General features: G+C 37.3%; 1 protein-coding gene across 3 annotated transcripts in view; it reads right to left on the bottom strand.

Annotated features, from left to right (window-relative positions):
- TTC17 (tetratricopeptide repeat domain 17) overlaps window positions 1–27,935 on the bottom strand; it is a 60,639-nt gene that overhangs the window by 13,258 nt on the left and 19,446 nt on the right. For all 3 annotated transcript variants that reach the window (XM_087745997.1, XM_087745996.1, XM_087745998.1), the window contains exons 8-17: window positions 27,429–27,568; window positions 27,025–27,185; window positions 26,596–26,708; window positions 24,901–25,041; window positions 24,369–24,484; window positions 23,046–23,220; window positions 22,390–22,467; window positions 19,897–20,121; window positions 17,536–17,722; window positions 18–188 (exon numbers count right to left, since the gene is read on the bottom strand). In XM_087745997.1, coding sequence (XP_087602123.1) covers window positions 18–188; window positions 17,536–17,722; window positions 19,897–20,121; window positions 22,390–22,467; window positions 23,046–23,220; window positions 24,369–24,484; window positions 24,901–25,041; window positions 26,596–26,708; window positions 27,025–27,185; window positions 27,429–27,568 — 1,507 coding nt within the window. The remainder of the gene's footprint in view (window positions 1–17; window positions 189–17,535; window positions 17,723–19,896; window positions 20,122–22,389; window positions 22,468–23,045; window positions 23,221–24,368; window positions 24,485–24,900; window positions 25,042–26,595; window positions 26,709–27,024; window positions 27,186–27,428; window positions 27,569–27,935) is intronic.

The following is a 27,935-nucleotide window of genomic DNA, read 5'->3' as shown; positions in this document are numbered from 1 at the left end:
TTGTAAGGCTGACTTACTTTCCAGTCTTGAGAAGGAGGGATCCCTTGCTGAACTCTGAGTAAGGACTTCTGGATCTTCTGTACCTCCCTCAGACTGTCCTTCTGCCACTGCTGTAACTGACTCATGGTGGTCATCAAAGTATTTTTCCTTGTCATGACTGTCATCTGGATTTTTCTCATGACAGTGACCTGAAAGAGAAGTTTATTGATACACCATGTAAGACCACTGCTCCTGGATACAAGCGCAGAAGCTGTACTGTGGAAGCTACAGTCTTCTAGTTTTCTACATATGATTTAACAGAATAATTCTACAAGGTATCAAAGCCTTCATTCAGTGATTAAAAAGCTGATCACCTAAAACAGTTCCAGGAAACAATGTTGCTATATATACACTGTGAACTACTACTATATCTTCTGAGGGAAGGTTGCACAGCATGTAGAAAATTACTGCGTGCTGGTAGCCATTCCGATGAGCATTCCCAAGACATATTTTTAGTGACACTGCACCCTATGTGGGAGTTGCCTGCCATATGAACTTCACTTAGACACCATAATGCTCACCGTAGTTACATGCAAGAGAAAAAGGGCCAAGGCAGACTGATATGGGATTGCCAGGCTCTGACCTTCTGTGCCACAGTAGGTAGGTAAGACTAGTTCATTAGATAGACAGACAAAAGCTACGGGTATTAATCTGTGCCAAAAATGAGAAGTTTATTCAGCTGAAAATTTAACATCTATAATTCTGCGGTCAGCTTACAGGCTCAGATTCCACCAAATACAAAGATCTAGGAATAACACTGGAAAAAATCCAAATGTATAGTCAGTAATGAGCAGATTAAAAAAAAAAAAAGTTAAAACTTGCAACACTAGCCTTTGAGCATCCTTCAGTGAGGCATTGTTAAGCTTTCAGAGAGTTTAACTTTGTAAGTTAAACTTACACCTGCAACTTTGTAGCAATAGTTTTGATCTCAAATACATTTTAAATAAAGAGCTCGGATTTTCTAAGAATAACTACTTGCCAGTCTTCCAGGGCAAGAAGTGTTTAGAGAGCTGCTCCCCCGGCCGACCCCCAGAGCCGCACAGATAGAGACGGGATTCTCCAGGTGTGCGAGAGGCTGGGAGCTGCCCTGAACCCCACCGCACGGCTACGGGACTGAGACATGGACCGGGGCACCTGCCTATCGTCACACGGGAAGCCTGTCACCACGGAGAAAAACATATTCCCTGTACAAAGCTGCTGCTCTCAAACGCCTCCTTCCTTTATTTCAATCACTTGTGAGTGAAAATAGCATACATATACAAATGAATTAAGAAGCACATAGCGAATCAAAGAAAGCTTAAATTAAATGCAAGATTCTCAAGAATGTTCCCCATTCTACCCTCATGAATGCAAATTGTATTGCTCCATGCATATGGAAAGCATTTTTCTCTTTTTTCAACAGGCAGCATAAAATATGAAGAATGTGAATAAAGTAGATCAGCGACTCCTTTCTTCTCCACGCAATGATTCCATGTTAGAAAAGAATATTTTTAGGTCTCGCTCTTTTATCAGGCCAGCAGGACAAGAGAATGGCTGTAACTCTCATGTAAGGGTAACGTGTTCCACCACTTCTCAGCAAAATGAAACTACAGTTTTTTGCTGTATGTTCTCTACTTTTGCATCTGTGAACACTCAGGTGGCACCTCTGGAGGAAAAACAGACCAGCACTTTCGAGGGGGGTGTGTGTGTGCGTCACCAAAATCAAACAAATAAAACTATATTCATAAACCCTCTGTGAAAACTATTTCTTGCCCTGCCTTTTCTGTCGTACATAAAAAAAGTCAATGTTATTTTATGAGTAAATATATAAAGCAGAAACAGTTAACTTCATAAACTCTTCTAACATCTGCCATACAGTTATATTCTGCCTTTCCTACGAAGAGTCATTGACTCTTTCTTTAATCCCCTCCCCAACTCCCCCATGCTGTCAATAAAAAAAAAAATTGGTTTTATTAAAAAAACAAATAACTTCAATATATGGAGATCCTCATGTTTAATTTATGAGAAATGGTGTGCACAGAACCCTAAAGCTGAAACTAGTCCCCCTGCCTGACATCACACCAGCCTGATTTTGATGCAAGTCAGGTGCTTCTCAGTAATGTTATGACCACAATTCCCTTTGCTGAAGGTCAGCTCATCATTAGTATAAAGAAAAAAAAGCAAAGGGGCTGAAAAACAGACAACTATTTTTTAATTGAAGTAAAAATGCCAAAAAGAGAGGAAAAAGCTGGAAATAGCAAGCAGAAGGAAAAAACATGATGACACTTAAAATTCTACGTAAGACCAACTCTGTTAATATTAATTTACAAACACTGACAGCTAAAAACAGACTAGATGAGAGTACTGGCTTTCTTGGGATCTGAGAGCTGCTATATATAGAAACCTGAGTGGCCTAATTTTTTCAAATTGCTGCTTTCAGTTGTCTGACATCACAGGAGAAAAAAAATGCTGGTTGAAAAACGAATGGAAGTTCAAGATCTCTGATGAGCGTACCATGAAACTGGTGGTACCGAAACACTGCAAGTCAGAACTTTACAGCTTGTAATCAGCTGGATGGCTGAAGACCAACAGGGAAGACCACCAGGTAAGAGGTGAGACCAGCAAGGGAACAAGGCAGCCCCAAACTTCAGGCACATTCACTGGCTGTAGAACATTAGTTGTATCGTTGCGATACTTACAGCACCTTAGCCGCGTGAAGGACAAAAGTGACCACCACCCTACGAATGCTCAGCTGTGTATTATTTATTAACATTTCACATGTATTCTGGTTGTCTAAATATGCATATGTGGATTTCAGGGGTAAAGTCCTGACACAGTGATATTGCAGCTACAAAACTTGGAAGTCTAAAGCTACTTCATAGTACTTGATCAATTCAGCTTACTCCATCCTGAAAACTTACTAGAGAAGGATCACTTTCTTGCTCATTTATTTTCTGAGAGCAGCTGTTGCCACTTTTCCTATTGATTCTGCAGAGCTAAGAAAGCTCACAGGAAAGTGGATCAGTCTGTCCTGCCTTGTGTAGTATGAGACCTGGTTACTATGTTCCATGCAGTGAAACAAAGATGCTACAGAGATGACACAAGTGTCTGGGCTTTTATTTAAGTGATGGAAATCAATAGTCTGATTGTGCCAGGTTAATGTAGAAATTGGGAGGAGAAAAAAAAGAGGAGTTCCTAAGTTATAAAGCAAATCCATTGGATAGAAAAAGCAAATACAAGCCCTAAACTGAAGCATCGAGACCTTGGAGATTAAAAGCAGAACACAGTATTATATGTTGAAGGTCTCTATTTCTCATATTGCTCTAGTTTGTAATTTTTTGGGGCCAACGTGAATGCACTTATACAGCATTGCCACAACACACACTTTAAATGTAGAAAAGATCTGCTAGATCATCCATTCCATCTAATATCAACACCTCCTTGATTTTCAGGACCCCTCTCAGATGTCCACCAAAGCTGGGGTACCTACTGCAGTTAGTAGGGCTAAAAAACCCCAAAAAGTCAGAATTAAGTTCTTGTTTAGGAATTGGACGATTCCAAACTCTTAAGTTGAAAGCCACTTAGCGTAAGGAAAGAAACACCCAGACTGTTGACATCTGTAGCAAGGAAGAAGAAATAGTAGGAAGGAGATATGATGCAGTAACTGACATTGAAGACCTGTTCCATCTACAAAGGGATAACAAATATTTATTCTGAACCATACCTCACATTGCCACATTTCTCAGAAAAGTCACACTTGGAAACAATTATGAACTTCCCTTATTACATATAAACTTTTTGTTACTACATGGGGTTTTTTTGTTTGTTTGTTTAAGAGCAAACTTCTGCCAATTTAGGTGACTCCAGACCCTCAGACTGAAAGCCACTTACCTAAAGCAAGGGAAGAAATGTGAAAGGTATGGAAAAGAGAAAAGATGAACAAACAACGCCCCCACTGTATTACACGGAAGTGCTGCACCTTGAGGAAAGTCTTGAAATCAAGCTTCACCATTACAGAGGGCATTGATTGTTTTAAAAATCTAAATTAACCGCCACTGTAGCTGTTTGTGTCTTGTGGTACATCTGGCAGAGAGAACGAGGCCTCACTAAATATTTTCACTGTTCAATTCCTATATACCAACTTAAGATAGATGATTTGGTGTCATCAACAGCATTGGAAATAAAAAGTAAAATTATCTCCAAGTGTCTGTGGTCAGCACAGAGTTTTTAGTGACTTTTTATTCTTTGTTTGTCAGTGCAGAGCTTGCGAAACATGGCGTTCCTAACTCTACTATCTATGTTCCAACATACTAGGTTTAAGAAAATTATTGGTTCCTAACTTCTTACAATGAGACAAACTAATTTCCTTAAATTTTTTGGTACATATTTAGAACTTACAATGGCAGAACAATGATTCAAAACTAAAAGTCAAGTCATTATTTAAAATTTAGCTACTGATTTTTTTTGTACCACTTGGAAGAAGCAGAGCTGGATAATCTCTTGAATGATACAAGAGTCAAGTGACTATTGCTGTAGTAAAGCAACTTGCATTAGGTTACACAAAACGCAAGTTATCTGGAGATGAGCGTCACTTAAATGATTTATCCCTTTACGGTTAAACAATGCAAAGAGAGAACTCTACTTAATACAATGTAAGTCAGCCTAACACCTGAGTTGTCAGAGTACAGAACAAACTGAAACCAAGCTGCTGACAGGAGTTGCTAACTCCATACTTGTTTTTTGATCCACGCTCAAAACGAGTATTCCCCACAGTGAAATTCAGTAAAGGTAGTTCTTTTTTTCAATAGCAGGAATGACATATCACTGAGCTTAATGGAAATAGGTTTTAATCCCTGCACACAGATGAATAGCCTCATCTACAGACATTTCAGGAGCAGTGCATCAATTAGCAGTCATCTTTTTACTTTTGCTAGTCACTGCTTACACAGATGCAGAGAGACACCAGCCAAAGGCGGTGGTATATTACCACTTTACACATGAAAATGCATAACAATTAATGCTGCTCTTAGGTCATGTGAAAACTTTAGGGGTGCTCACTGCTTGGGTGACACTGCAGATTTAGAATTAGGCTAAAATATATCCTTTATAGAAATTAAATTGAAAACCAGCATATTGTCACCCATTACTTTTATAGAACAAGTCTTGTTCGGTGCTTCACGTCACAGGCAATATAATTTACCAGGGTTTACAAAAATAATCTAGAATGAATGAACACACTCACCAGAAACCTTTTGTGCATCTAAAACTACTGGGATCTCAGTCATCAAAATTTGGGCCAAACTAGCACCTCAAGAACTGTCTTACTTTCTGCACCACGGTGACTTCACCGCAATATGACATTAACAAGCCAGGGTAGTGTTACGGGGAAGTGCTGTTTGAGAGACCGTCTTTCAGACAAATACAAATCATGAGCTTTGACTTTCACGGCAATGTTAATACTGGTGATTAACACACCGCATACCCAAATTACCTTGATGTTTCAAGGTGAACATGATAATTTCCTAAAGATCTTGTGCGCCATTAACAGCGACCATGTTATTCCAGTCACATAGGAACAGATATTTGACTGCAAAATATTTGTTAAGGGAAAAAAAATCCATGCCAGTTATTTTAAGATGAGTTAAAAGCAATAGGATGAGCAGTAACTAGAGAAGAGACCTATCTTTAGCAGCTATTGCTGCTCTGCTCCCCTTAATTATAAATTAACATGGTTCTATTAAGATTTTGTTCTAAAATTCATTCGTTCATTCCTTTTCTTATTGTTTTCCTGAAAAAATACATATTGACACTTCAAAATGAATCCCACAATTGAGCTTTGAAAGCAGAAACTGAAAACCACTTATGACTGAACAGGATTGTCATCAAAAACATTACAGAAAGGTCACAAGCCATAACTGCTGAACTGCAAGACAGCACTGTGCTCCAGAAGCAACACCAAAGAAAATTTGGTGCTTTCCACACACACAAGTGATAAAAAAAAAAATAAAAAAAAATATATATATAATCAAAGAGCTCTCAGTTTATTTTTAGTAAAAAATGATCAACAAAGTGACAAATGGAGCAGGGAAGTAAAGGAAGAAAAGTAGTTCTTAATTACAATTACCTGGCTATGCAATATGGACCTGTGAATGTTTGATAGGTCTATATTTGAGTGAAGAGAAATACACAAGTCCTACTACATATTCAATGTGCAGTATAGGACTCAGGAAAGATACAAAGCAGATGGGCAACCTACATCTGCAGAAGCATAAAATTGTTTAAAGCCTTGTTGCAGAACTGAAAAGCCAAACAGCCCACCCAGCGGTCAGTCTTGCTCTCTCTGAACCCAACAAGGCATGACTAGGCTCCATAACAGTAACAGAAATGTACCTCCAGTACCTTTTACAGTTGTAACATACTGGATAAATCACTACAAAAAGTTACCGACTACCCACACATCATTATAGCTACTATTCTGGAATAACAAAGGACAGATTGTAATAAGTTCCCTGCCTGGTCATGTATTTCAAGTTAAGTATCAATATGGGTACTGGCAGAGAACGATGAGTGTAGCACCCAAAATTTAGACTAAGCTTTTGGTATGTTTTCTCCTCACAAAGAAACACTGTTCATTTTTAGCTTTTTCCTTTAATATAAACCCTCCTTTGCAAAACTGGAAGTCACAGGACAAAAATAAACATTTTCAAAGGACAGGACATACTGCTAACTGAAAAATAAAAGCTAAGTATAGAGAACAAATAATGAAAAGCAATATGAAGTATTTTAAAAGTTGATTTTCATAAATGCCTACCTCTTCTCTAAATTCCTCCCTTAGATGAGCGGTCAGTGGCCCTTCTTCAAAGATGATGAGAAGCATGCTCAAAATCGAGTAGTCAGAAGAGTGCTCTACATAACAAGCTTTGGTTTGATGCATAGCAAACAACAGGATGATGACTTATGTGGTCTAAATTTTGACTCAAGCACACAAAATCAAGCATACAAAAGTTCATTCTTTTTTATTATTTATTCCAACAACAGGTTTTCAATTAAGAGGATTATATAGTAAAATAACTATTCTCACTTGTAGGGAAATAGTTTTTAAATCTGATTTGTAGCCAAAAGATGCCTCTAAATTGGCTTAGCTATAGATTTAAAGATTATCTATTTGTCTCATTACAGCAGTTCTGATTAAACCTTTCAAAACATACAAATACCAACAATACATAACCAGATTTCTTGTTCATATTAAGTGAGAGAAATACCTCACCATTGCATAACAGACCAGTCCCTGATGAACAGACACACAAATTCTCCTTACGAAATATAAAGAAGTGATAAATAAAACATGGAAAAAAAAATTAAAGAGGAAGACAAATCTATTTAAATTAGAACACAATGCAGTTTAATAAGGGACATGCATGCAAAACATCTTGAAGAATTCAGTAGGTTACTTTATAACAGAGTAGAAAATGTCAACCCTCCCCCCCAACACCTCTTTCATACTTAAAAACAGGGAGGAGAAAATCAGAGGTTGACCACCTAAAGCCTTCACTCTCCTCCTTCCTCACCACCCACTAAAATAGGAGCTTGTTGTTTTTTTTTTTTATGACGCACATCTAGAAGCAGTAACTTCCTCTATGATGCCTGGGAATAGGGTCCAAAACAGAAACATCTAAACATCTAAATTTAAACTCTCCAATCCCATCAGTGGATAAAAGAGACTAGAAAATGTCTCTTTCAAGGGACTCTAGTCCTACATACAAAGTAGGAAGGTAAGTAGCACTCCAGTCTGAATTTCAGCCTGCACCTCAAAAATAGCTTGATTTTTTTTTTGTTTTGTTTTGGGAAAAGAGGGAAAGAAAGCAAGATAAACAAGCACATATAAGTTCTGAAGACAAAGCCTTGTCCTCAGTGACTTCTCCTATGTGCCAGATTTTTTTTCCACTGTCACATAAGAAAATAGTTACTTATTAATTCCTTAACAATAAACACTCACCCACAGTAGATCACAGTATAATGTATGCTGTGAATATCAAATGACTAATATTTAGTTCCCTGCACACAACAGACTTCTGAAATCTGTTTCTGATTAAGCCATGGAAATTCTTAGTTTAAGGATTACTAGCATTAGCAAAGGCAACAGTGGCCTGCATTTGTTTTGCTCTCTTTCTAATCTTTTCTCCATCACGAGCCACATACCTCTTCTTATGCTAAACATGAAATATTTTGTTAGATCCTGCTAGATCCTACGGTACCTATGAACTCAAGTTTAAAAGTACAAGAGTAACCCACTCATGAGAAACGGCATCACGTAGCTGAACTCTACAACAGTTAACTAACCCCACCATGAGTTACTGTTAGTCTTCCACTTCTCTCAACATATGGGGTTGACACTCTAAAGCCAAGTAATAACCTTATGTGTGGGTCTTTTGACTACCACTCTGTCTGTAAGGTTTGCACCATATGTTGGAATTTAAACAGTATTCCGCGGGAACCTGATTTCATATTTTTTATTTTAAGAAAATATTTTTGATAGGCTGTATTTATGTTTGTCTGTGTATCTCTTCACTAGGTTATACTGCTCAACAAGAGCAGATTAATAGTCAGACTTGATCCATGACAATTTATAGATTTGTGTGGGATAGATATCCACGCAATCTTCCTCCTAAATGGAGATCAAAGCAGACACACCGACACACTCCAATAGTAAAACAATGCGTTAACTGGTCAGGTAGGTATGCCCCTTATTAATCTAAGATAGCTTTTAAGTGCTTAGCAGTTTGTCTGACAGGTCATGTTTTACACAATTCCATGAAGAAACAGAGGAGTTGTTGTAAATAAGATTAAAAAAAAAAAAATCAATCCTGGTTTTGAGGGAGTGATGAACAAGAATCAAATTAGCCTTTTCCAGGTAAGGAACACCTGCAGAGGGTTAAGTTTGATAAGAATACTGCCAGCCACGCTAATGTAGGATTTAACAGGAAAATACTCTCCTCACACTGACAGAATAGTACAAAGCTATAGAACAGTGCCTGCAGAAAGACTAGGAATTTTTGGAAGAATGTCCTTTCTCCCCAAAACAGCTGCATTCAAGAAGCATCAATCTCTTCCTCTAGGGAAACTTCGAATTGTCCTAGTTTCAGTCACTAGTAGCCAGAACAGATGATAGATTTAAAGCTTTGAGGACAGTCAGAGCACAACACAAACTCACATGAACCAAGCAACCAACCTTAAAAGGAAAAAACAAATCAATAAAGTAGACAGATCAGGGGTAGTTAAGTGCCAGGCACTCTATGGCTCAGCATGCAGTGCTCATTTTAATCTGAGCACATGGCATTGCATGCTGCTTTGAGACAATCTCAACATGACTCATTACAGGCTGAGGCTACACATCACCACTGTACAAGTTCTCAGATTTAAGCCAAGTGAATATAGCCTTCAAGGTCCTGGCAAGTTGTTAACGACACTAAACTACACTCTGTCAGTTCTCCCATACGCGTGGACCACATATTCTTTCTCTTCCAAACATGCTTTAACCAACTCACTAATTCAGTCTGTACAGCTTTACTATGAAGTTCTTCATGCAACTAAATCTTCCTGGGGACGTAGCTGGGGAATTACTATTTCTCCTAAAAAGGCTGTTGAATATATGGAGTTGTTGGACCTTTTTAAAAAGGTCCAGCTCTGGGCAGCGCACACTATTCAGGTTCAGTAAGAATTTTTAGCAGCTACGTGCAAGAAACTGCCACTGGCAAAAGCAGCCTCCTGAAAAAGAAATCAAGACACAGACAGTAGCAAAGTTGTCTCATTTTCTCTACATTCCTATCACCAAAAAAGCACCAAAAACATTGCAGAGAAATGTTAATACGTCTGATCAGGTTTTGAAAAATTTAGTTGGAAAGAGAACCTATTCCTTTCCACTTTAACCCCAACAATCCTCCTTCTACTACAGGAGCATGCAGTTATGCTGAAGTAACTGAAGGATCCAGATATTATGAAGAATCATTTGCACTATAAAGGCAGATAAAAATGGGAAATGTCATATTATATTTAGTTTAATACTGTACTGCTTTTCCTTCATATATTAATAGTTTTGCATCAGTAAACTCTCACTGAACTCTCCTACAATTCTAAATTCCCTTCCACCGTGCTCTCCCCATTTCCTCCTGCAGCTGAGGCCATGACTTTCTTCTTCCTCCTCTGCTAGCCTGGGGCCTTCTGATCTTGGGAAAAGACAGAATGAATACAGAACACTAAATATTGCAGGCATACCATTCTTAACAGAGCACGATGCAAAGTGAGACTGATGACTATTGGGAGAAGTTGTTAGGTACACTGTCATGCTGTAAATAAGCAGAGTAAGTACATAAACTATCAAGACAGACTTCGCGTGATATAAAGCAATCACCTAATGTTAGCAGAAAAAGAAGTTGCAGACCAAATTGACCCATTAGCATTTTTAACAAATGCAAAAGAGGATGACATTTGAGCAACAGAGATATACTTAAGACAGCATGCTTTGTTTGCTGGTTACAGAAACCTTTACGATGTATAACAGCTTTCCAGCAAGCAGTAGCTTGGAAGCAATGTGCATGAGCAGTGGGTATACAGCCTTTGGATACTGGTGTAGCTACAAATGCCATGTTTAACATAGTACGACATTCTTTGATTTTTAAATTTAAGAATCTCAATCTATATATCTCTGCATAGTTTTAAGAAAAATAATATGTAGAGCTTGGAAAGGAAAGACAGGTGTCAAAGTGAGCTTGGCATGGCACTATCAAGGAGAGGTCCTTCACTTTCAACTTCCTTCAGCCACCCAAGAGACACTAGACAAAGACTTTTCAGGGGAAGAACTGATTTATACAGCAGGCACCAAATCAAATACTAAAAAGTATCAAAAAGCCCGTGTCTGGTCAACTATCTTCCAGATCACAGCACTAAAATTCTACGAATGCCATGATTATTGCATCAAAGGTGGATGGTAGGAACTGCTTCTTCCCTCGTTGGGCTAGTGGTGCAGAAACGGTTGCACAAAACTCAAAGAATAATTGGGTCATGTTATTCTCACAGAGCACATTCTCACATAAGGTTTCTCCAGGATCTCCCAGTCAGCAGCACATCTGACGCGTCCTGACACCCCCACCCCCTAGGGATGTCTGCCTCCAACAGGACAAAAAGCAGTCCTCATTCTCCGTATCTCCCACCTGCCTGCATTCAGTAAGATGTTTTCATTCTACACAAGTACAATTTAATCTCCTCTTACTCCTTTAGCACGACAGAGCCCAAATGCAGTGACCTAGATTCCACTTGTGCAGCACCAACAGATCTTTCAGATGGACTGACACTGTATGATCTCTTGCCAGAGATGTTTGAGGGAGAAAGAATCCAGCTTGATTTTCAGATCCCAGGTGGAACTTGCAGGGTGAACAACGGGCACACAGGTGCACGCATATGCGTGCAGGGGGTAGAAATAAGCAACTGAGTTATTTAACTTCAAATCATAACCTTGATTTTAGAACTGCTGCTGCTTAAGACAGAACCCACTTTCTCTATGCTACTATTAAATGACAATGCAAACATTTGCCATGATGTGTTTCTGAGAGCTCTGACAAGCTGTTCACATGCTTCATAAAATTCTGCTTGTTTAGAAATGCTACTGGGGTTGACTATTCTGTGTATACAGATGAACTTTCCCATGAGGCAACAGAGAGATGAATGGTCACAGATCCCACCTCTTTCATTAATATAATCAGATAAATAAGAGTACTAACATTTGTGGTAGTCTAAACAAGGCTCAGGAGCACTCAAGAATTCTGCCTTTGCATGACACACAAGCCAAAGAAAGAAAAAGCTGAATTTTAAACATACAGTAGTGTTCAGTTCAGAATCCCATACAATTGGTATAGATTCTGGCCTTTTGCTTCAACTAAAACATGATTAAATTCTGAGCTAAGCTCAACACCCTTTAACCCAAGGGTAAACATCCCCTCTTTCCACCTATTAACACTATAAGTGATGAGCATTCCTTGGAGGAACAAGATACAGCAGCTTGAGAAGGAGGAAACTAAAATGTTATAACAACAAAAGTGTCTAAAAGGACCTCATGCTATAGCAAATGGAAAGAAAATTTAGCAGCCCCCTGCTGGGACTACCAAGTCAGTCATAGCTTGTAGGTGATCACTGAGTAAGTGAAAGATGCATTTAAAAATGCAAAGTATTTCACATCTCTATGTTTTAACACACTTTTGTAAAGAAAATTTATGTTATGTTTTTGCTTAGTGTTTGTGTATCTGAAATTGCTACAGCGAACTCAAAGTGATTGCAGCTGTCAAGTCAGAGGCTTAAACTGTGATGTTGATTTAAGCAAGTTATTTAATCTGTCCATAAGCTTACTATTAGAGTTTCAAGTAGAGATTCTCCTTTCAGGTCAACTTGCTTAAAGGTCTAAGCTTATTAACTTTGTAAGAACTTAAGTGCTGGGAGACAAAGGAAAATCCATACACTTAAAGGATCAAATACCTTTTCCCCATGTTTTATTTTAAGAGGAAGTAGGTGAAATGAAACAAGACTTTTGATTTCATGTGGTATAGGGTGTTTGTACCACAAGAGGGCACTAAAAGCATACTTAAAGCAGATCACTAAGCTACTGCTGTATACATTACAGAACTAAGTCATAAAGTAAGGAAGTATGCATTGCTTTCACATACACATTCACTACATAAAAGCATTCAGATACCTTCATGGCATGCACATACATTCATAATGTACTCACACTGCCTCTACTTCCAACAGAGCAGCACAAAGCTTTTTGTAAAAGCACTATCCTGCCAAGCAATGAAAGACAGTGATACTAAAGGAACTTGAAGGTTGAAACAAGTTGTGCTTCATGTTTTGAATACTACCAGTCTGTTAATAAAGTTTAAGATTTTGAATTTTGATCTCGTCCAAAAGAATGTGAAGTGCATGAACTCATAAGGAATTGGAACTGTCAGTCAGAGGTAGATGCTTACAGTCAGATAAAAATATTTTGAGTACAAATGACTTCTGCTTGTCCAAGAAGCAATTCTGTTTACACACATACGGAAAAGTCCTACGCAACAGCAATTAACAAATCAGTATGTTTCAACAGCCAGCTGACCATTACACTAAAAATATGCTTGTAGTATACTGTAATCTTTTTAATAAGGCTTGGCAACATCTGAACATTCACATCAGCCAATGAAGAGCCACAGAACAATCCCTTAGGCATTAGCTGGATATTCCTCTACAGACCTTATCACATGATAAAAGCTACTCACAATTTTTTAAGCCATAAAGGTGTGTAAAACAAATCCTGGCAACGCACCATTTCAATATCAGACAAAAATAACGTTGACTTTCTCTACTAGCTTAATGAGCAGCACAAAGCCAAAGTATCTCATTTCTGCAGCTGAGAGTTGACCATATTTTTCACATTAAGTTTTTTTATGCTTGTTACGCAAGTCTCGTGGTCCTGTTATTTGTGTGTCAGATATGGCTGCTTAGGTGTCTGTCAAGCAACATGAAGTTTCTGCTACTTAACATGCTTCAGGAGCTGATTTGCCAGTAACATAACAGTTGATCATTCAGTAGCAAAACCCTTAACACTGCCAAGTCACCTCTAGAAGGACCACCACAGGATAATCCCATAGCAATGAAGTCTTCCAACTATTTTCTCAGTTATTTGGGAATAAGGCAGTATGTGGGGTGTTGGTCCAAGTAACAGAGGCACACATAGCACTGCAGCACTGTTGCTGTATAGTATCCGTATTAGTTGCAACTGACTGAACTCCTGCAGCTGCCTAAAATACATGTCATAGGTGATACAGTTGTACTGAATTTTGGACACTTCACACAGCTCCTCCATAAGAAAAAAGCCCACCAAAAACCTTTGCAGATTTAGACATCCTTTTACAACGAAAACAAACATTTATATAAACTTCAATGGAGGTGGCAGAAGTTAAAATAGAAAACTGTTGGTCTGAAGTTTTTAATTTCTCTTCTCACCTGCATGAAGTGACTTGGGTTTGAAATATAATTTTCTATCTAGAACAGAGGTAAGTTAGGAAAAAAAAAATGTATCAGGCAGCAGTACAGACAGGAGCATATAAGCAAGCATCCAACAAGTCAGCATTAGTGTACGACACTTCCAAAGTCCTGTGCTAACAGCAAATGAACCAACATGCTTGAGAAAATTCCTGTTTCACCTATTTGAGATATACACTAGGCATATACCGTAATCAGAAATCAGACTGTAAATTCAGTTTTTTTGATCCCCTATTCCATCCCATGCTAGCATATAACTCCCACTGACCATTTGCCGGATTCTGCTCACGGCAGCACAGCAAGGAAGTCCATGTCTCGCTAGTTAGTTCAGTTCTCGTGAACAGAGGCTTTTGACAGGCGAAGCAAAAAACACAGCTATCACATGGGCCTACAACCCAAAGCACAGGCAGCCCTACTGCTGTTACTTTCAGAAATACTGAATGAATGCTTATCAAAACAAGATGTTAAACCAGAGCCAACATTTGACATTTCAATTTCTTGGTAAATTTTTCAGCGTAACATATCCATCTCAAAGGATATAAATAGTTATGACATGCCATCAAGTGCATAATAACAAGAGGACAAACTAAATTCAGTATCAGATGTCCTCAAGCTGCAACACATGATCTGAAAGGCTGTGAAAATCTCAAGTAACAATCCAGTGATACCGGAATTATTAAGCATACATTTGATCCATGTATTGACAAATGTGCTGCATTAGCTGTATACCTAAAGTCCCATTCAGAAAGGTGTGTGAAAGTAGTGTTCAGTTTGCATCTTGACATCAAAATGTGCCTTCCAGTCTGCCATGGAGCCAAACAAGAGCAGATTATGTTGCATTATGAATAAGCCTATATGATATTAACATTTTAACAAATGCTATAAGTGCAACAGGTAATGTTAAATATTAGCATCTAAATACAGTTTGCATGTTTTAGGCTCTATGTAGTGGTTGAAAATTCAAAAACTTACAATCTCTTTTCAATTGTTTTCTTTGGACTGAAGGATGAACAGAAGGGTACCGAAATTTCAGGATACTTGTACGCACAAAGTGTGATTTCTGGGTACATATTCTTGAAATAATTCAGGTTTTGAAGACTTAACCTCACATTCATACAGCCTGTCAAGGTTCCTTTCAAGTCTGTTGAAGTTTACAGCAGGGAAAAAAGTATTTCCCCAAACCTTATGAAAGTAAGATAGGCAAATCTACCTTTCAATTTTTGAATTCTGAGTTTTGACTTAAACCACAAATCATCATCAAGGTTGAATTAACCAGTATGTTTATTTTACACTCTGCACAAGAACATACAAGGAACATTTACACTATTTGTCAGGTTCATACTTTCAGGTTTCTTGCACTCAGACAAAAGATGACCTAAAGGATATTATAAATAGAAATGAAAAAGAAAGAAATATTAAGACAGGAAGAGTCCCAGAAAAAGGCAAAAATATAGAGTAAAATACTTAAATACTGGAATACTGAAATTTAATGAGCAAATTAACATACTAAGGCATATTCATGTCTCTCTTGATTAGCAGCTTTACAGATTCCTTAACAAACAAAACCAACCCCAATGTACCAGATGAATATATTCACGGTCACTTTGTTAACCTGTAGCCAAGCTAGCAAAAAAGGAAAGATAACACTTTTCTCATAAGCACTTTTGATACGGGTGTCTCCTCACATTCAAGAAAGACAAACTTCCTAAACAGGATATGCAGTAATAGTTGACCTCAAAATGAACATACTGGATAAGGAATTAATGCAAATAGCAGCCAAGAGTCAGCCAAACTAGAGAAGTGTATTTTTAAGTATTATGATATGTTTAAGGAAGAAAAGCATACAAAAGAAAAGAAAGATGTAAAAGATCACTTTGAGGTTCAAGTACAGCCATTGCTCCTTACCATCTCAGTTCTGCAAACATACTTTTAAATTACTTTCTGCTTAACTTCAAAATAGAGTGGCTATCATTAAGGTTTGTCTCGAACAACTTTAACCTTGTGAGTTACAGCTATTTTTAAAGAAGATCTTAATAATAAGTAAACAAACACTGAATCTTTTCCCAGAACAGTGAAAGCGTCTCTTGTGATAAAATATGCAAGTTCCACTACTGTTTACGGTATCTGTTGGGATTTTTAAAAGAAGGGCAGTCTGATGTTAAGAGATTCAATGAAAGGTACCGGTGTAAGAGTTGACATTACGGAAGTCAGTAAGAGACCCATCAGTTGGGCCGCAATACCACTTACTACACTACATTTAGCCAAACAGTATTCATTTCTCTGCACAACTGATGTGCTACCAATCAGAGCAAAAATGCATAAGGCCATGAAAGATAATATTCTTCTAATGGCATAGTCCTGGAATTTCACCTACAATGGCATCATCCATATTGCACCAGGAGATACGATGGCCTCTAGTCTATGTTTAGACAGTGTAATTCTAGATGCTAAATCAGAGGTTTCTCCATGTCTTTCCACTGGAGAGGGAATTAAAAAAAATAATTCAGAGGAAGTCCTAGCAATACTAAAAATCAAAAGCACTTCTCTGATGCGAGGTTTTAATTTAAAAACAAAGGAAAGATTAGATGGAAAGATACCTTAGTAACAACATGAGAGAGAAGGGATTACAAAATGTATTCATAAATGTTCAAGATTACTCATGAACAGCATATTAGCCATATGCAAATACAGACAAAATACCTGAAATAGTCAGTGGGATTCACTGAAATGAAAGAATCCATCTCCAAAAGCTATTATTGGGTTTTTTTTTATACAAGTAGCCAGTAAGGACAATAAAGCATACTATCTCAAATATTTTGAAATATTTTTTGGGAAGAGATTGGGTTCAAAGTCATTCTTCTTACAGATTTTTGGAGGGTTAAGAGCCATGACCACAGACCCCATATAAACAAAATAACGTTGACACAATATAGTCTATTCTGTAAAGACTGAACACTAAAAAATTACATCTAAGGTACTGAACACACTGAAAGGATATGAATTAAAACTAAACTGTTCTTCACCAAATTCTTCATCTTCAAGAAAACATATCCATCTGACTGTAAAATTTGAAGGGATGTACAAAGGGGCTGTTGAGTAGTCTAGCAGTAGTAACTGTGTAGTTTCATAAATACTGAATGCAGCATTCCTCATTTACTAATAAGAGATACCGGTGAGACTGTTAAGGTATTACTGACACACTCAGGAAGTAATTCGCACTCAGTGGCAGCCCTCTAGACATTTAAGAGGTCATCCTCAAGCACTTCTTAATGGACTGTAACTTTTCCATTAAAAGCAGTGCCTCAACCTTGGTCCTTATAGGGAGAAGGCACTACAAAGCAAATGGGAGAATCCTTGGGAAAAAAGTAGAGTAATCACGAATTTCAGGTGCAACACCCAAGGCAAACAGACACTATTCCACTTGTGGTCCATCTTTCAGCAGTTGCTTACCACTGCAAACAGAAGAGGTGATGTTGTACAGAAAAGGATAAAACTGCAAACAGCGGATCATCTTCAGGCTGCTTTCACACTCCAAGCACTTGGTGGTCAAATCCAGTGCATGTCTGAAGGCCCGCAAGGCTCCACTAATGTTGTTCAGAGCCAGATACGCATTTCCTAGGCTCAAGAAAGTCAGGGGCTGCAAAGATAAAGCAACATATCCCAGCATAAGTATGTTCACTGTATAAAATCAAAGCCAACTAGGAAAAACTCCTGTCAATCCACATCCTCTCAAATTTGGCTGGAAAGAATTTGGAATTAAGTAGGGACTGCCTTTTCTTAGAATGAAGAACTAACAGCTTGATGCACTGGTACTAAACAAAAGCTGTTTTGACATAAGGTTGTGTTCAGTATTCCATCTTCCTACGATGAAAAACAGCTGTTCAATACACACAAGCTGAAATGAAGCATTAAATAGTCACTTATAACCCATCATAAATATAATGCTTACTGCACAGAGTAGCAAAGAACTAAACTGAAATGCTTGAAGACATTTTAGAATGATTAAAAGTCAGCAAAAACGTAAATATATTACTAGTGTTCTAGCAGGACAGATTCATTTCATTTGTCAAAAGCATTCAGGATTTACTTGAGCAGAACTAAGTCACTGAAAACACCAATGTCACACTAGCTTAGGGGTATACATTCATGTTTACTTTCAATTCTTTATAAAAATATTTTTGTCCACTGCTTTTGTCTACTCTCCCTAAAATATGTTTTTTTTTTAAAGTACAAATTATAAACACCTTTTTCATTGGGTAGAATTTAATTAGTACTTGAATACAGGCACATAGTAAAGCATTACATTTTGTTTGTTGACTGAAAAGCCTTTCACTTACACAAAGTAATTTGCTGCAATTAACAGTATAATGCTAGAATAATGACTATAATATTGTAATTCAGCAGTCATTTTTTCCACTGAAATAATTTTACATTCATTATCTGAAAATGTGGAGACTGATAGCTCCTGATGGTAGCTTAAGATTTTTCAAACTCATCTTAGCTTGTATTATTAAACACCATGCAGAAAAAGGCACAAGCCAAGCAACAGGATTTTTTTTTTTTAAAAGCTTTTGCTAATATAGCACATACTTCACTCCCTGTAGCTGCAATTCATTTTAATTTGTATTTACTTTCCATTATATTCCAGGAAATACTATTCCAGTACAAATTCTCCTGCCAGATTTTTTGATACGATATGTATTACAGGACTGAGAATGCCTGAAAAAAATAGGAGCAGGCATTATTGTAATGAGGTAGGACTCACCAATATTTTTGAAGAAAAGCCCTACTCACACAGCATGGTCCTAAGGATCGCTAGGCTCCTCCTCTCCAAGGCTGTGCTTTCAAGTGTTCTTCTTGAGGCATATCATTCAAGCATAGCTCTTTCTATAGTTCCTTTTTGCACTCTTACCTGCCACCCAAATGGGCTAGATTCCTTCCCAACAATTGCAAAATTGTTCCTGAATGCTATATTGAAAAAGCTTATTCTGTTTTTAGCTTTTTTATGTGCTAGATGACTGGTGGCCTGGCAGGTTTAAGCTCTCTGTTTATCTAACTACAGAGGTAGAAGCACAGGAAAAAGTCACTTGAACTTCTTATTGAAGCACCTCAAACGCAAGACCAAAATTACTTGCTAAAGAAAAGGTGTCTTCTAGCATGCCCCCCGCTTCCTCTTCACAATTGTTCTGGCCAATCCAGTAGCTTAAACAGTTTATACAGAAACTTTCTACATGACATAGATGACAAACTACAAAATGTTTATAACGTTGTCATTCAGAAATACAAAAACCTGTTTTGAATCTATGATTGGAAGTAAAGTCACCAAAAAACTAGAACACAGCTTTTCCTCTAGGTATATAGATGAAATCTAGGGACAAATAAAACAGTACAGATAAAGTCAAGCGGCACAGAAAGATGTCTATACAGCCATCTTAGTAACATATGTGCTACTTTAAGGGTTTTAAAAAAATCAAGACACAATGCTGACGCATTACAGATCTCTGTTTTAGATGAAAATGTTGCCAAAACACCAGGATTAGATTCCTTGGAGCCACTCCTGATAATACAGATCTTGGGAGGTAAAAAGTATGTCATCTGCTTTAGAAGAACTTCTGCTCTAGATGTTTATATTCTCAGCAACCAGCATCACCCCCAGTGTGATGAAGAATTTAAACGAAAATTAACATCTGTTGCAAATCACAAGCTGGAAGTTGAACTGCATGCACTGATAAGTAAGCGCAAGTAACATGCATTTAGAAAATAATGAAGGAAAGGACATTCATCACTGAACGAACACAAACATCATCTTACCTCAGAGGCATTGATGGCCAAAGCCTTCAGCAGGAGTCTGCTGGCATCCAAATGAAGACCATAATGAATCAAGAGGTTAGCAAGATTGACCAGAGGGATGTCCTGATACTCATGGGGAGCCAAATTAAATGCTTTTTGCAAACAGGTGATAGCAAAGGTGCTATTTCCAACTGCACGCCAGTACAATCCAGCTTCATTAAGCACAAGCCATAGAGGATCTTCTGGCTATAGGAGAGTCAGGGAAAAGGATGAAAACGCCCACAAAGAAGTGTCTCAGGAAGACAGAATTGCCTGCTCTTTGGTAAGAAACACACAAACCAACCTCATCCTTGTATACTACCTTATTAACTAGATAGAAATTACACTTTGCTGTGACTGCCAGCAGATTACTCAATCTGCTCTACTCAAATTGACATGATTTACAGTCTGAACTGTAATTTAGTAGCAGCTGTTGCTCACGCTCTACTCATATGACTGCCTTATCATGGCCACAAAATCCCTTAAAATATACAAGTGATAACGGTTAGCTTGCTTTAGGAAGCAACATTTGTGAGCCACTTCAGTCTCTTAAAATTACATTAATACAGATCAATGTAGAAATGCTACAATTTGAAGGTCAGGCAGCTTTTAAATTGTAGCTAGGTGTGTTTCCAGGTCCTACATCCAACATCAAGATTTCCCATCAATTTAAGGTTTCAGAGTTGTTTTTTTTTAAGATTCAGTTATCTATTTGTCTTGTGAAAGTTGACAAGTGACACACATTAGATACTGTTTAAAGATTATAAAATAGCAAGCAACAAGTGAGGGCAGGCGGAAGAATGGAGGAAGTGTCAAATACACCTTGAACGTTCCTTCCTCCTCTTTCACCTGTAACAGAAAAAACATCCTAGAGGAGAAATAGCAAAACTTTAAAATACTGACAGGTGGACAGAGCTATGTAAAACATCCACTTTTAGATGGAGCAGTGTGAAATGGTTTAGGAACACTTACATTCTAGTTTTTAATACTTTCAGCATTCCGTGATACCCAATTCTACAAGGAGTTTAAAGTATAAAAGCAACAACTGAAAATGATGTCCCATCCAACCTACACGTCTGAAGCCAAATGCATGCATGAGTAGGAAACATGCAGCTAGGATTAAAGAAGTGAAACAGATAAGGATCTTTACAGTAGTATTGTATTAACGCAATACAGCCGGCATTACAGTAATACTGTGTTGAAAAAGTTAATCAGTACAAAGATTTTCTTCCAGATTTTAAGAACAACCTCACACAGGAGGGTTCTATCTGTGGTTCAAGATGAATTGAAAGATATCAATAGGATATATTTTTTATATATATTACATATTTTATATATATCTTTGTTCAGAGTACCTTACATAATCTATAATTGTAAGACTATTTATCACCCCTATTTTGCAATGCACATACCTAATATTACTTGCATGTTTTTCATGCCAAACTCCTCATTGAATTACACTCCATACACAGGTCTCAATGACCTTTCTTTAACTAAATCCTCAGCAAGTTATTAGCACTTTGTCTTTCCCAATACAAAGATACCAACTGTGGCACTCCTGCTCTAGAAAGTTTATCATGAGTAGAACAAGCATGACACAACAGTGTTCTTAACATCAGCATCTAAATGACTGAGAAGTTCAGGCTTTTAACACGAAGGCAACAGAATACTACAGTTGAAACCAAAATACCTATGCACTGCAACAGTAAGACATTGGACATGTATATGACTGTTCTGAACAGCACAGTAATAGGAATCAACTCCTACTGTTAATTTTTTCTTCTGGGTAAGACAGATGCACATAGTAAATGGTACTGATTTTAGACTTAAAACAGTACATACACACTGCCTTGACACAAATTGTACAAGAGAGTTAATTTGAGAAATATCAGCTTCACATGTCAAAGAGTCAAGCCCTATCTCAATGCTTCCTGTCATTTGACTTGTGATGACTCTCTAAGACCCCATGCAAGATGGAAGTGGCATTCCACAGGGTGTTACACAGATGTACATTCTTTGCCCCAGAATGCTAATTATCCTGACAGAAGACTGACAGAGGGTTGGTTTCTCTGGAGGCGGGAGGGAGGGGAAGGCAGGGTATTGGGAAGGAGGAGGAAGAGCAAAAGGCAGGCATATAGGGAGGGGTGAAAGATGGAGGAGTAGTTCCAAGCTATTTCTCTCAGTTAAGTAAATGGCTGCCAGGATTAGCTAATGTATCACTGCTCCATGTCCTGCAGTCACAACAAGAACAAGTAACTACGGGGCTGTTCGGTCCACACTAAGCTAAGTTAAATGGATACTTCCCTATATGTTTGTGCTTTACTTGCAGACATGCATTTTTAAGTTAGTTTTATCTCAGTTACAGGCAGCAAATAAGCTTATTTCTTGCACATCACTGATGGACTTCTTTAGAAGTATAGAAACAAGCCTCAAATAAGAATTCTGAATTTATCTCATGCTACAGTTTTGACATACCTTTTTCATGGCATGATCTAGAAATGCTCCTATCGTCGCCTGTGTAATAGTTTGATTGTCGATACGAGAATGCAAAACCTGGACAACAAAGATTTTAATTTTTTTTTTTAAACAACTGAATAAATTTTACAGTATATATCTACATGGGTCATTCAAGTCTCACTTCCCTAAGTCTTCCTTTTAGTAAAGGGCAGGGGGGGTTGGGAATTGTTCTAAACAGATGATGTGAACATGTAACGATTAAAGCAGCCAATCTCCAGAAAGCAATATGAAGGAGTACTCTCAGCCTAAAGTTACCAACTTTGTAGAATACAGTAGTTATTGGAAACCCCAAGAAGATGAATCATGTCAAGTGAGTGTTAGAAGTTTTAAAAGAAAGCAGTAATTTTAAATAGTAAATTAAATTTCCTATTCTGTGTGCTTTTGGTCAGCATGTGAAAGAAGTCAGACAACAAGCCTTATGCTAAGTGACAGGTTCTCCCTTTCTCCAGCCCTATTAGAAAGCACTTGCTCCCCTTTTTTGGAAGTACTGATTGGCTTGTGATATCAAGTAATCTTTTAAATATCAGAATCTTTCATGTTCTGAGTAAGATTTTTAAGGCAATAAAGAGGAGAACTTTGAAACAGAAGAAAACCAACGAGAAAATGTCTCTTACTTGTCTTGCTTGATCATCCGGCATCTTGAATTTCAAATCTAGATTACTATCTAGTTCCTTGACCAGTATGTTTAGAGATTCATTGTTACGAGCATCAGTAATAGAAGAACAGTCTGGTGCCTGTGTTTCTCCATACCCAACAGTATCTCTTGGGATACTCAGGATTGGCAGGACTCTAGCAATAAAGAGAACCAACACAAATTAATAGCATCTGCTGCATGTCACTCATCTATAGACATAAGAATCAGCTATATATCAACTGATATGCCTCATACTGTAGACTGCCATGAGACATGAGCTGCAAACCAGGACAGTTCAAGGACCACCCTTCCCTTGAAAAGTCATTAATAAATAAGGTCTTTACTTTATATTTTTAAGCATAGAATACCTGTAAATAATGGACAGTGCAGTAGAGATAAGACACAGAAGGTTCTCATATTATGCTAATAAGGATTATATGAAGTTTAGGACTAAACAGGTAAGTGAAAAAAAAATGCTGAAGCTTTGTAAACTAAAGTTTGATTTTAAAAACATCAAGAGGTAGCCAAATTATTTAATAAGAAAATTCTAAGTTGAACACTGTTTTTTTCAAAGGAAGCTTCAGGACATTTCTGGATAGGAACCTTTGCTTTAACACATGCTCAATACTAGAATTATACCCACTGAGAGAAGAAAGCTTTCTTACTATCAGTATTTTAATGTTAAGTGAGTAGGATATTATGAAATTGCATTGATCTATGCAAGGTAGCTATTGCAACAGACATTTATTTTATCCTATGTAATAACAAATATAGTAATAGATGACTATTCCACAACTAAACTGGTTTTCTACCTCTGTTCCAAAGGAACAAGCCAGTGCTTTCCACTCCTAATCCTTTTTTAGTATTTTTTGGGTCTTCACAATTTTCTGTAACCATAACTAAAGCTAAGAGTATGTATGTAATGTACAAGTTAACTGTAGTTATCAAATAGATACTCATCTCATTCTCTCTCTCAAGGTCTTTTTTTTTTTTTTTAAATATACTCTACATGACATTCAGACTTGTGCTTAAATCCTCATTCTTTTAGTAATACTGTAGATATTTCATGTATTAACCTTGTAGTAACAGTCAGGGAAGAATCACCATGATCTGACTGTTACAGTTACAGCAAAGACGACAATAAAGGAAAACACCCCCCCTTCCCTGGGATGGCCAGAGAAATAGGTCTGAACACACCTGTGCTGTTGATTACTAGTTGCATCCATCCTCTCCAGAAAGAAAATACTCATTAAGACATCAGTGTGAAAATTTACAAATATAATTTAAAAAAATCAATACTTGCCTGAATCCCCTATTTTCTGGAGGCAGGAAATAAGTTGGCAGTTCTTCTGGATCAGGAATTTTGGGGAAAGATTTCATGCACTCTGATCGCTGAGGCCAAAGAATATGCTGTTTGTCCTAAGGAGGAAAGGAATTATTTTTTATTAATTAGAATATTAAAAATGTTCAGAAAATAACAAGCTAATAAGAACATAAGGAATAGTCTGGAGGAAAAAAAGAGCAGAGATCTTTAGAGCTATTATTTTTCCATCTTTTCTGGAATATCAGCAGTTCAGCTGTACTGCTTTATTCGCAGGAGATGTTTACAAAGGTAGCTAAGAACAAGCCCCTCTGCGCTGTAGTAGTTTCAAATTATGGGAAACTGGTACAGAGACACTACAGAGATGCTTATATGTTGAAGAAACTCAGAATGCTACATTCTCCAGTGCTGCCACACATCAAAACTGTAGCTAAGAAGTTTCACATAAACAAGGACAAGATTCACTCTCTCAACTCCTCTCTTTGTAAGGGCAAAGCTTATCCTCTCTACTCACTCTGTTGGATTCTACACTCCACACTGAAACGACAGAACGAGCAACAGGGGAAGACTGCAAGGACTGGCTTTGGTCGCTTTGGTTTGCATGAAGATCCAAATTCACTGATGTCATACTAGAAGTTGAAGAGTCTTCACCAAACTAGAGACAACAGAAAAACAATATTTAGCAAAGAAAAGAGATGGTATATTACTGGCTGAATTTCTGGACTTTTTTTTTCCCCCCCACCATTTAGCAGTTAAGCCTCACTGATGAGCTGAAATTTGGGTAGCAGAAAAAAAAATGGAAATTTAAGCCTCTTGATCCACTCACACCATGGAAAAGTAATATTCATATTGTAAATAAGGCAACAACGAAAACACAAGTGCAAATCAACAAAAAAATGCTAAAAGGTACCAAGCAAACATTTCTAACAGAACACAAACAAAATCTACTTATCTAGACTGCACAGCTCTAGTTCAAGTCAGACTTACTAAGACTCATGGCTTGCAAAATTATCTTGATAACCTGAATTTATAATTCTTATAATAGGAAGAACATCCAAGAAGAAAACAGAGCGTAATTAAAAATAACTATTCCTAAACTAGTTAATGGGAAAGTCCAGAACACATTCCACACTGCAAAATAAATGAAACCATAATCTTTATCTGTAGTTCTAGCACAACAGTGGTGTTGCTTAGGTGGCTGTCATTCTGGTTTTCAGTGTTAGTATACACCTTGCTTCCAAAACGTCTCAATATTCCTGTATCAGATTTCCTTGGTGCACTGTCTAATTCAAGATATACAATCAGCAAACACTCACAAAACTGGGCTAACACCTTACTTTTGGGCTGCAAAAGCACTCGCTAGATTCAACACCATTAAGCTCTGCTCTTCCACTTGTTAATTGCTTATGGCAGTTTTGTGCTCCTTCTGGTAGGAAAAAAGATTAAATTGGAAGGAGCATGCAAAAGTTGCATAGTTTGAGTCATACGACAGTGTAATAAACAAAAGAAAATATGATCCATTTTAAGGCTGTAGAGATACAATATTATTTTAAGCACAGTTTTAAGCTGTTATGTTGGAATATTTTCACTAAAGAATAATTCTTGTTCCATATACCACACATACATTAGAAAAAAAACCCCTAACTCCTTAGAAAACCTTTGCCTCTTCATTGATATTAGCTGCCTAATGTTTTTTCCTGTCCTCTCTGAAGGAAACTAAATTGGAAAATTAAACATGGTACACTCCTGCTAGCATGCCTGAAATGTACTATATTTATGTAAGAGAAAGCTGTAATTCCTCAAGGTGAGGATTCTTGTACTTCCTAGAAAGAAACACTTGTCTGTTCTATGCAGGTTGACAAAGTAAAGGAGTCAATATAGAAGGGACTGGCAACTCATAGGAAACTAAGACTTTGGACTAAAACAAAGTGTTTCAATTCAAATACTTCTAATAGTTCTCTTTTCTAAGTAAAAGAAAGTCTTATACAATAAATCCTCTAAATTTCTATAATCCACAGTCAATCTCAGCTTGTATTACTAGCAAAAGAAACTAGCATTAAATACTTTACACTCTGGAAAATGATTTCTCACTATAATTACCACACCCAAAATATACCCCCTTTGTCAAGCCTCAAAAAAAATTTAACTATTTTGCTAATAAGGCAAATGGGATGCAACTTAAAGCAGTGGTATCAATTCACAGACAAACCTGAACATATTCCACATTTTCAAAAATGTCTCCGCGGTGGTAACGAACAGGCTGGTCCCACTGGCAGTGCAAGCTATGCTGCTGGTTACCCAGTCTACAAATCTGATGGTTCCCTGCAGAGCACAACACATTTTTTTTCTACTATATAAGTGAGGTTTCCGAGGAGACAAAGACAGCACACAGACAACCCCTCCACCCCCAATTTGGTCAATCCTTTTTATTTATTTAATTAGCACAGATGAAACTCCGTCTTCGAAAGCCTAGAAAAAAAACCTGTTCAAGAACATATTGCAATCCCTTGTTTTAATAAGCAAAACACAAGAGCCACTCAGGGCCATCTTAATATATAGAGAAGTTATGTCCTAATATTAATCTGAATATGTGCAATTCTTCATTGCTATGATGAGCATGAACTCTAAAAAGTTATACCTAATTGAGCTTCTTTTGCCATCTGTGTCTCGTGAATAATGTTCCTCAAGATTTGTTCCTCCTGGATGAGCTTGTACTTGTCTAAGACATCTTGTTGCCTAAGGTAATGGTCATGCTGCTTCTGATATTCCTTCAATTCATTTAGTGTTCGCTGAAGTGATCTTGAAAATTCAACAGTAGAAAAGGTTTACTTTGCATGCTTTTTAAAATATCAGCTTTTCCTATAATGTTGCACAGTTTCAACTTTGGGTTTCTAAAAGTATTCTTATGAATAATTTTATTGCACAGTCAAAGAAATATAGAAAGCTGAAAATCATTGTTTTATTTGAAATGTAAATAATTGCTGCAACAGAACAACAGAAGTGAGATTGTATGAATCGACACTAGGATGCTTCTTTAGTTACCTATGCTGGGCTTCCAGTTTTTGCTCAAGTTTTTGTTGACACAAGACAGCATGCTTCCTTTTTACAGCTTGCTCAAACCCTGGTTTGGCCTGTAGAGCATGATCATAACACAGGACCGAGTGGTTGTACTCTCCAAGCATCTGAAGAATGACAGAGAATCAGCCATTGTTCAGTAATATTTAATAAAAAAAAAATATTCCATTTTTAAAGAAGTCATTAACTCAAATTTTAATTTGTGGTAACAAGCAGCCTGTCATATCTGAAACTCAAGCCACTATATCTGCTAAAGAAAGGCTTCAGTAGAGCTTCCCTGGAATTTATTTCCAAGTGCAGATAAGAACCTTTGCTGAAAGACAGACTTTTGGATAAAAATATCTTGATAGAATCTTAAACATTAAGCATGAAATGCGTGTGGAACACAAGGCACATTGTAAAAGAGTAAAACATTACAAGTCAAGGCAGCAAGATTAAATAATAATTGGTTTTCTAAAAGTCTTAGAAAATAAA

Source organism: Nipponia nippon, unplaced genomic scaffold, assembly GCF_047370975.1.
Source record: "Nipponia nippon isolate SJK-2023a ecotype South Korea unplaced genomic scaffold, ASM4737097v1 scaffold_10, whole genome shotgun sequence".
Taxonomy (NCBI): domain Eukaryota; kingdom Metazoa; phylum Chordata; class Aves; order Pelecaniformes; family Threskiornithidae; genus Nipponia; species Nipponia nippon.
The sequence above is the reverse complement of the archived record's forward strand: the minus strand, read 5'-3'. Positions and strand labels throughout refer to the sequence as shown.